The sequence below is a fragment of the Galeopterus variegatus genome, unplaced genomic scaffold (assembly GCF_000696425.1).
Source record: "Galeopterus variegatus unplaced genomic scaffold, G_variegatus-3.0.2 Scaffold960, whole genome shotgun sequence".
NCBI classification, from domain to species: domain Eukaryota; kingdom Metazoa; phylum Chordata; class Mammalia; order Dermoptera; family Cynocephalidae; genus Galeopterus; species Galeopterus variegatus.
In genome coordinates, this window is record NW_007727071.1 from 250,919 (window position 1) to 260,768 (window position 9,850).

The 9,850-nt window shown below is 57.8% G+C and overlaps 1 protein-coding gene across 3 annotated transcripts; it reads left to right on the forward strand.

Annotated features, from left to right (window-relative positions):
* Positions 1–552: 552 nt before the first annotated feature.
* Positions 553–8,987, forward strand: CPT1B (carnitine palmitoyltransferase 1B (muscle)). Of its 3 annotated transcripts, none has more exons than XM_008573744.1 (18): positions 553–766; positions 1,134–1,273; positions 1,587–1,764; positions 1,979–2,080; positions 2,290–2,427; positions 2,518–2,595; positions 3,689–3,796; positions 3,871–3,955; positions 4,611–4,806; positions 5,091–5,276; positions 5,582–5,687; positions 5,767–5,883; positions 6,226–6,390; positions 6,472–6,606; positions 6,740–6,892; positions 7,409–7,522; positions 8,225–8,317; positions 8,482–8,987. In XM_008573744.1, the coding sequence occupies exons 1-18, from the start codon at positions 626–628 to the stop codon at positions 8,563–8,565; spliced, it is 2,319 nt and encodes a 772-aa protein (XP_008571966.1). In that variant the 5' UTR covers positions 553–625; the 3' UTR covers positions 8,566–8,987. The 3 variants fall into 3 exon arrangements, with proteins under 3 accessions (XP_008571966.1, XP_008571964.1, XP_008571965.1); XM_008573742.1 differs by having other exon boundaries at positions 626–766; positions 1,485–1,764; XM_008573743.1 differs by having other exon boundaries at positions 626–766; positions 1,485–1,764; positions 8,225–8,264.
* The last annotated feature ends 863 nt before the right edge of the window (positions 8,988–9,850 follow it).

A 9,850-nucleotide genomic window follows, 5' to 3' on the forward strand; every position in this document is an offset into this window, starting at 1 on the left:
CCCCCCCCCAGGCTCCCAGACCTTTGAGCAACCTTCAGTTTGCAGAAACCCTGCCCGCAGTCCGGGACTCCCACCGCGGAGGGGAGGGTGTTCTGGTTCCTGCCTCTCATCCCAATTTGGGAGTGGGTGTCAGGTTCCCGGTGAGGACGGGACGGGGGTGGCCAGGCCTGAAGGACGTAGGTACACTGGCCGGAGTGGCCGGCCCCACACGCCGACAGGAGCGATCCCGAGCCGTGAGTAGGGGGCCCGCCTGACTCAGAGTCCCCGGCCCCGCGCGGGGGCGAGGACGGCGCCGGGGGCCTAAGCGGTCGGGCTCGGGGGACGGAGGGAGCTGAACCCCACTTCTGTCCAGGTCGACTCCGCTTCCCGGAGCGCCTTTCCCCGCCGAGCCCCTCGCTGACGCCTCCACCCTGAGGCCGCCCTTCGCTGTCCTGGGGGGTCCCGGAGCTTTCAAGGCCTTTACCCACCACCCACCCCTGCACCATTGTGGCTAGGCCCTCCCGGAACGCCGGCGCGAGGGTTCGGCGGCGGTTGGCCGGGCTGCGGAGCNAGCGGCCGGGGGGCGGGGCCTGCCTGAGCGCGCCCGCGCACGCTCCTGCCCCCCAGGTGCCGGACAAACCCCAGGATGGCGGAAGCGCATCAGGCCGTAGCCTTTCAGTTTACGGTGACCCCGGACGGGTTCGACCTCCGGCTCAGTCGGGAGGCCCTGAAACACATCTACCTGTCCGGGATCAACTCCTGGAAGAAACGCCTGATCCGCATCAAGGTGGGCGCAGGTGGTTCTCCCGGCCTCTCCCTTCCAGCAGGTGCAGAACAGAGCTTTCGGGCACAGGCAGAGGCCAGGTGTCAGCTGTTGCCCTGTCGTCAGGTTCCTGCACCACCACCTCGGCTGGCGGTTCTGCTGGATGCAGGCTCCAGCAGGGCAGGAACCAGAGGGGTGCTGAGGGTGTGGAGGGACACGGTGAGTAATGGGGTGCTGCAGGTGTGGATGCGGAGAAGCAGCAGGAAGAGCACAGCAGGTGGACGAGGGAGAACGCCTTCCAGACAAAGACTGGGAGTCCTGTCCTGGGACTTCACAGGAGCTTGCTTAGCTCATACCTTCCTGCTCCAGGGATGCCTCTTTTGCTCCACAGAATGGCATCCTCAGGGGTGTGTACCCGGGCAGCCCCACCAGCTGGCTGGTCGTCGTCATGGCAACGGTGGGTTCCTCCTACTGCAACATGGATGTCTCCTTAGGGCTGGTCAGTTGTATCCAGAGATGCCTCCCTGAGGGGTAAGCAGTGGGGTGGGGAGGGCACAGGTGTCAAGAGGGAGGGGTGGGTCCAGTTCCCAGGCTGAGGTTCCTGAGCTGGGCAAATATAGGACAGTAGCCATCGGTTGTCACCGGGGCAGCCCTCCCCCGAGCCACTCATCTCAGTCCCACATCAGCTCGTATTTGCTGCATTCAGACATGAGTGTGCCCAGAGAGGCTCTTCCTTCCTCAGTGCCTCCTCCGAGACAGTTCACAGCCATCACCTGCAGAGTCAGAATTTTCCCAACGCTGGCCTGGAGTGGATCCCTTGCAGCGCTCGCCCCTTCTCCGATAGGTGTGGACCTTACCAGACCCCGCAGACCCGTGCACTTTTCAGTATGGCCATCTTCTCAACGGGGGTCTGGGTGATGGGCATCTTTTTCTTCCGCCAAACCCTGAAGCTGCTTCTTTCCTACCATGGGTGGATGTTTGAGATGCATGGCCGGACCAGCCACTTCACTAAGATCTGGGCTGTGAGCAGAAACCGGTGAAGGGGTTCAGGCATTGAACCCGGGGCCCTCATTGGGGTTGTGGCCTGGAGGGAAGAGGCGGATGGGGTACTGGTGCCTGGCGTGTGGGTTTGCCCTGGAGGAGCTGGGATAATTCTGAGGGTCTCAAGTGTTTGCTGGTTTGTTTCCGTTTCTTTCCTCTGGCTCCCACCCCGACACTGTGCTATGTATCCCCCAGATCTGTGTCCGCCTTCTGTCCAGCCGGCGACCCATGCTCTACAGCTTCCAGACGTCTCTGCCCAAGCTTCCCGTGCCCAGCGTGCGAGCTACGATTCAACGGGTGAGGGTCCGGGTCGGGCATCCCAGTGGATGGGGAACTGGATTCAGAGGACTAGTCCAGACATGAGGCACTGCTCCATGCAGCATGGGCTTGAGGGAAACGGGGCTGGAGTGAGGACAGAGAGATTAAGGGGAAAAGGGTTAAGATAGAGGCAGCCATCACTATCTGGCCCCTGTGGTGATGATGACTTGCCTGACTTGCCTGGACAGTACCTGGAGTCTGTACGGCCCTTGTTGGATGACGTGGAATATTACCGCATGGAGACACTGGCCAGAGAATTCCAGTACAAGACTGCCCCCAGGCTGCAGAAATACCTGGTTCTCAAGTCGTGGTGGGCAACTAACTACGTAAGTTTGCCCTGCTGGGCTCTTCCTCACCCACCATGTGTTCTGACTGCTGTCTTCCCCAGCTCTGACCTCCTACCCACCCACCCGCAGGTGAGTGACTGGTGGGAAGAGTACATCTACCTTCGAGGCAGGAGCCCCATCATTGTGAACAGCAACTATTATGTCATGGTAAGGACTAGAGCCACGGGCCAGCCCGGTGGCGCACTCGGTAGAGTGTGGCGCTTGGGAGTGTGGCGGCGCTCCCGCCGAGGGTTCGGATCCCATATAGAGACCGGTCCGCTCACTGGTTGAGCACAGTGCGGGCGCGACACTGAGGGTTGCGATCCCGTTACCGGTCACGAAAAAAAAAGACAAAAAGGATTAGAGCCACATGGGGCTCCCATGTGTGCTCACCTCTGTCCCAGCTCCAGGGCACAGGACCTGGAGAACAGCCCAGGCAGTTTCCATGGGCAAAAGGGAGTTATGGAGAAAGGCCTGAGGGAAAGGATGAAGGAGGGGAGATCCAGAAGAGCGGTCCAGAGCAGCTTAGGGCCGATGGGGATCCTGAGGATGAGGAGAATCTGGAGACCCTACAGCCTGTCACTGCCTCGCTTAGGCTTGTCACCTCCTTCCTTGGTTTTCTCACTGGTCTCCAGGCCACAGGTTCCCAGCTGTCCTGACACCATTACCAGGGAACTTCCTAAAACATGCCTTGCTTTGTGTCCCTCTGCAGAGCCAAAACGCAAGATGAAGGTCAGGCTTCTTTCAGAGCTCAGGAAGTCCCTGAATGCCCCTACCCCATATGTCTGGCCTTCTCTCAGCTGCCCGACACCTGTGCACAGCCAGCTGGGCCTCTCTGCTGCCAGACCACACACCTCTCCCTCCCATACTGTTCAGAGCACAGTCAACTCTGAGTGGCCTGCGGAGTTCCCCTCCTCCACAAGCTGTTCTTCCAGAAACTCATGCACAGCTTGTCGATACTGGAGGTTTTAAACTGTTTTTTAATGGCAGAGCACCCTTTTCAAAGCAAAATGAGTAAAACATGAATAAATAAAATAGGTTATAAAAAAGCAGCTCAGGTCAAAGCTGGAACAGAGGAGTAATGTGATCAGTTATGCATTTCTGGAGATTCACTCTGAAGCGTATGCAGAATGAACTGGAGAAAGGGGACAGGACACCTCAGGTCCCTGGATAGATTGGTCTTTGGACCAGCAAGACCGAGGTGGCACTTGGGTGCCACTGTCACCTGGTGCCCACCCTGCAGGCTCTGCTATCTCTGTAGGATCTTGTGTTCATCAAGAACACAGATGTGCAGGCAGCCCGTCTAGGAAACATCGTCCACGCCATGGTCATGTATCGCCGTAAACTGGACCGTGAGGAGATCAAGCCGGTGCGTTGTATCAGGGTTGGGGGTGGGACGGGAGAGGAGACCTGAGTCTGAGCCATGCTGGGCCTTCCTCCCAGGTGATGGCTCTGGGCATGGTGCCCATGTGCTCCTACCAGATGGAGAGGATGTTCAACACCACTCGCATCCCGGGCAAGGAGACAGGTACCAGGCTGCAGTCGGGCACCCATGGGGACCAAGCCCCTCCCTCCCAGCCATGGGCCTGCCATGGCTAGGTGCCCTGCTGCTTGCTCATCACCCACCATCCCAGAGTCTCAGGGTCGCAAAACTAAAAAGTGGTTAGTTGGCGACAGGTACTAGACATCTGTCATTTACAGGCACGATGCTGGGGCTGGGACCTGCAGGGGCTCACTTTGCGTGGGAAGGCAGTCATGTGCGTAAAGAGCAACAGGAAGAGTGCTGCGGCTCTGGAGCTCAGGAGAAGCACAGGTGCCCCTTGTGGAGGCTGCAGAGGAGGCAGGAGGGGCTCGCTGGGGGTCTGGCAGAGGCAGCAACCTTCTGCTTCTGACAGTGTGTCCTCAGGCAGTTGGCATACCTTCCTAGGGCCTTCGGTTTCTTTCTCTCTGAAACGCCTCACATCATCGTTGCTGATGTTGCAGGAGAGATAGAGGAAGCAGGGCCAAGAGATGGAGGGTCCTGCCCTGGGAAAGAAAGGCCCAGGGCAGACAATGGGCGAGGCAAAGGGTGGGCGAGGCAGGGCCTCAGGGGCCACCTAGTGCATGGAGATGGGTCCCCTCCAGGCACATTTGGGGGAGCTTCCCATGGCCCTGCCTCAGCCTGCCTGCCATCTCTGTTGCAGATGTGCTGCAGCACCTCACAGACAGCAGGCATGTGGCTGTCTACCACAAGGGCCGCTTCTTCAAGGTGTGGCTTTATGAGGGCTCCCGCCTGCTCAGGCCTCGGGACTTGGAGATGCAGTTCCAGAGGATCCTGGACGACCCCTCCCTGCCTCAGCCTGGGGAGGAGAAGCTGGCAGCCCTCACCGCAGGAGGAAGGTATCAGGGCCTGTGGGGAGGAGCCGTCTGGCCAAGGTTTAGGACCCCTTGAGGAGAGCAGATGGGCACTGCATGCCATCCTGGAACTGGGGGGGCTGGAGGCACAACTGAAGGAGGGGCGGGTAGGACCTGCAGGAGGGAGGGGCACTGGTGGTAACAGCAGCAAGATGCAGGTGTGACCCACCTCTAACGGGGCAGCTACAGGTCAGGGACACCTTCCAGGACAGCCCTGCAGCCCTCCCACCCCATCTCCAGCCACTGCTCAGCCTGCCCTGTACCCCCAGGGTGGAGTGGGCACAGGCTCGCCAGGCCTTCTTCAGCTCTGGCAAAAACAAGGCTGCTCTGGATGCCATTGAGCGCGCCGCCTTCTTTGTGGCCCTGGATGAGGAGTCCTACCGTTACGACCCCGAAGACGAGGCCAGCCTCAGCCTCTACGGCAAGGCCCTGCTGCACGGCAACTGCTACAACAGGTGCAGCGTCCCCAACCCCACAGTTAGAGGTTAGGGTTGAAGGTTAGTGGTTAGGGTTAAAGGTTAGGGGTTACAATTAGAGGTTACAGTTAGGGTTAGAAGATTAAGGTTAAAAGGGTTATGATTAGGGTTTATGTGGTCTAAAGGTTAGGAATAGAGTTTAGGATTAGTGCCTAGTGATAGTGTTAGGGTTAGGGTTAGAGGTTGGGGTCTGGAGTTAGTTATGGTGTCAGGGTTAGTGTTGCAGTTTAGGCTCCTTTGGCCACCCCAGCCCTGGGTCATCCCTGTATCTGTTTCTCCTACAGGTGGTTCGACAAGTCTTTCACTCTTATTTCCTTCAAGAATGGTCAGTTGGGCCTCAACACAGAACATGCATGGGCAGACGCCCCCATCATTGGGCACCTCTGGGAGGTAACAGGCCTGGAGAGAAGACCTTCAGGGCAGGCTTTGGGGGTGAGGTTGTCCTCTCAGCCTGACCCTCTCCCTGCAGTTTGTCCTTGGCACCGACAGCTTCCACCTGGGCTACACAGAGTCTGGGCACTGCCTGGGCAAGCCGAACCCTGCACTGGCACCTCCTCTACGGCTGCAGTGGGACATTCCTAGGCAGGTGGGTCAGGTGCACCCAGGGCAGGTATGCAGGCAAAAAGGGGCAGGGCCAGAACTTACCAGGAAACTGAGAAGGTCCTGACTGGCCAGAGGAAACAGAAACCCTGGAGCTCTCTGTGGCTAGAGAAAGACATTAGATGCAAGGTCCATGTCCCTGGAGCTCTGTCAGCACCTCACTCCTCCCCACAGAGCTCAGCCTGGCCTCTGGTGGCTGATCCCCCTCAGGTAGTCCTTTGTGTCCCCTCCTCCTGAAGATCCGTCACCTAAGCTTCATGCCTCCTATGTGCATTAGAGTCCTGCTTGGAGACTCTGCCCCCAGCTGACCCTTTCTGTGTCTTGGCAGTGCCAGGCAGTCATCGAGAGTTCCTACCAGGTGGCCAGGGCGCTGGCAGATGATGTGGAGTTATACTGCTTCCAGTTCCTGCCCTTTGGCAAAGGCCTCATCAAGAAGTGCCGGACCAGCCCTGATGCCTTCGTGCAGATTGCCCTGCAGCTGGCTCACTTCCGAGTAGGGCCCCACCCAACCTCCCTGGTTGCTGAGCTGGAAGGGCAGCACCAGGGTCCACCTGACAACCTCTTTTTACCCCAGGACAGGGGCAAGTTCTGCCTGACCTATGAGGCCTCCATGACCAGAATGTTCCGGGAGGGACGGACCGAGACTGTGCGTTCCTGTACCAATGAGTCCACAGCCTTTGTGCAGGCCATGATGGAGGGGTCCCACATGGTGAGCCCCTACTCCCTGCTCCTCCCCTCCGCTGCCCCACCTGGGGGTCACCGCCATATGGTAAGGTACCCCCTTCACCTCCACCCACCTCGAGTGTCGGGGCCGCTCTTCACCTATCTACTTCTGCCCCCAGAAAGCAGACCTCCAAGATCTCTTCCGGAAAGCTGCCGAGAAGCACCAGAATATGTACCGTCTGGCCATGACAGGGGCTGGGATTGATAGGCACCTCTTCTGCCTTTATGTGGTCTCCAAGTACCTGGGGGTCAGCTCCCCTTTCCTGGCTGAGGTCAGTGTTGTTGATGGTGTATCCTCTGCCCTCTTAGGGTCCCCTGCCCTCTTAGGCCCGGGGCTTGGCCTTCTCATGATGAGTCTCAGCCTGATTTCTGTCTGGCCAGTTCCCCCGAAGTCACCCTGGAGGGCTGGGGCCAGCTTTCCCACACCACACCCCAACCGGGCCTGTGCTTCTGGGACTGAGCAGGGACAGCGTCTTCCTCATGCACTGTCATGAGAGGGGACAGACAGACAAATGTGTGATCTCTCAGGTGGTACAGTGCTAGTGAGAAAAGTAAAAGAGGCAGAAGGGAAGTAGGCCAGAGCAGAGGGAAGGATGGGCCTCTCACAGCAAGATGGAGGGTTTCATGCAGATGCCATGATGGTAAGGACAGGCTATGGGGGACCAGGGGACAGCGGCCAGGGAGCTCCTACACTCACGTCCACTCTTGCATCCTCAGCATGACAGTGCCAGTTGGACAGGTGCGTGCAGAGTGTCTGGTGTCTGACCATTACAGCCTCCCTGTTGCAGGTGCTTTCAGAACCCTGGCGCCTTTCCACCAGCCAGATCCCTCAATTCCAGATCCGCATGTTCGACCCGGACCAGCACCCCAATCACCTGGGTGCTGGAGGAGGCTTTGGCCCTGTGAGTGCCCCTGAAGGGGGACGGGCAGGCAGCACTGGGGCCCAGAGGTTTCAGTGGAGAGCACAGGGCCCCCAGGAGGTCAGACTGGGGGCAGGAGCCCTTGTTCAGAGGAGGACATAACTGCAGACCTGCATGGAAGCAGATGGTAGCTATCGACCCAGGCAGACAGGGACCTGGGACCCACGGCTCCCAAGCGCCACTCACTGGAGTATGAGCACGCCCAGGGCTGGTTTCCAGGGGACTGGGCAGTGCATTGGACATTTCTGAAATACGAGTGTACTTCAGAAAATTCATGGAAAATTAAAATTAAAAGATAATATGGATCCTTCCATGAGCTTTTTGAAGTACCCTCCTATGCTTACCTGAGAGAGTCCATCTCTCTCACTCTGAGATGTTCACATAGGCTAGTTTGTTGAAGGCTAGTGGCACCCCTGGACAGAGAGGAAGTGGTCCAGAGTCTGAGCACCTAGGCAAAATGGCAGGTCTGAGATCCCTGCTAGATCCCTGGGTAGGGTCTGGAACTGCAGGAGCAGTGTTCTTTGGTTTTCACAGTTTCCTGGGGGTGGTCCTGACCTCAGGAAAGATGTAGCATCTGGGGTGAGGCCCCTTCCTGTGAATCTTGTGGGAAGAGCAAGCACATTGGCCAGACCTTGAGACCTTCACAGTCGGGTTTACATCTCCTCCACCCTGTGTTGCCTTCAGGTGGCAGATGATGGCTATGGGGTTTCCTACATGATCGCAGGTGAGAACACGATCTTCTTCCACATATCCAGCAAATTCTCAAGCTCAGAGACGGTGAGTCTCTACTTCTGCTTAGGCCTAGGGTTGGTGGGGGGGGAGGGCGGTGCCTCTTGGGGGCTGCCAGGAGCTCACTCTCTCTGGCTGGGGAAGCGTCCTTGCTTGTGGGGATAAGGGTGGGGGCTCGCCTGAAGGCGCATCTGAGCTCTCGGCTCCCACAGAATGCCCAGCGCTTTGGGAACCACATCCGCCAAGCCCTGCTGGACATTGCAGATCTTTTCCAAGTTCCCAAGACTGACAGCTGAGGGCTGGAGAAACGCCAGCTGCCCTTTTGTCCCCACGTTGTGGAGGAAGGGGCCTGTGGCCGTGCACAAGTACCCAGACTGTAAGGACAACTCTGGCAGCAGGCACTCCCCAGGCAGGTGGTGCTCCCTGAGGACCCGAGTAGTAGAGGTGGGGTTGGAGCAGGGAGGTTGTTTTTTTCCTTGGTAGATACTAATAAAAATAAGGCTGTGTAATCTCTCTCAGCCCTCAGGTACCTGTGTTTTGTTTGGGAACTAAGAGGTCCTCCCCCTGCCCCAGCTCAGGCCAGAGGGGTGGCAGGGGAAGGGCTGAGGCTGGGACACTGTTTGTGAGGGGCTCGTGACCTGCTGAGTGATGCAGGCTCTGAGAACGCTGTCCACACCCACATGTGCTCTTGGAATAAATTCTTGCTTCAGAACCTTCACCAGGTCCCTGGGGCCACTTCTGTGTGTTTGTCTGCTGGAGAGTAGGGCCCCCCTGCCTCCTCCGTGCCCGCGCATGCCTTCTGGGTGGGAGCACAACCCTACAGAGGCCCTTGGCCACCTCCCAGGCGTATGGAGGGGCTGCAGTCCTAAGCCTGAGGCCAGGGTGCCAGGTGGTCATGTCTTTGAGAGCACAGGATAACCTGGAGCAGCGTATGCTCCTTCACGCAGGTTAGCTTTTCTATTAAAACATGAAGGGTAAGTCAAAAATCGTTTTTATGGGGCCGGCCCGGTGGCACACTGGATAGAGCGCCGCTTGGGAAGTGCGGCGGCGCTCCCGTCCGAGGGTTCGGATCCCACATACAGACCGGCTCCCACTCACTGGCTGAGCGAGGCGCGGGAGCAACACCGAGGCTTGCGATCCCGTTGCCGGTCCCTGGTCCGGTACGGGGGCAACACTGAGGGTTGCGATCCGTTGCCGGACACGGAAAAAAGACAAAAAAGACAAAAAAAAAAAAATCGTTTTTATGGAAAGTGTAAGTAGATAGTCAATTACCATTGCTGCATGCTTGAATGAATCCATATCTCAGCACTCTGCTAGTTGCAAAAAACTCTGAAGTAAATTAGAATTCAGTTCTGGGCCTTCCTTAGGAACCAATGTTTGTTGAGCACCCACCATAGACTTGGCCCTGTGCTGGGGATTCAGTGGTAAGCAAGGCAGTATCTCTGCCCATGTGGAATTCACTGCTAGGTGAGGCAGGCATGATCAGGGGACAGAGCAGCTGGCAGGAAACCAGGAGGCTTTTGGAATAATCCATTTAGCAAGTACTGACTGAGTGCCTACAGTGTGCAAGACACTGCGATT

Excerpts from the sequence above, each read along its gene's own strand:
- CPT1B (XM_008573742.1), top strand. The coding sequence starts at position 626 with ATGGCGGAAGCGCATCAGGCCGTAGCCTTTCAGTTTACGGTGACCCCG. Across the intron at positions 6,893-7,408 it reads GCTCCCCTTTCCTGGCTGAG|GTGCTTTCAGAACCCTGGCG; the intron begins GTCAGTGTTGTT and ends TCCCTGTTGCAG. Across the intron at positions 7,523-8,224 it reads CTGGAGGAGGCTTTGGCCCT|GTGGCAGATGATGGCTATGG; the intron begins GTGAGTGCCCCT and ends TGTTGCCTTCAG.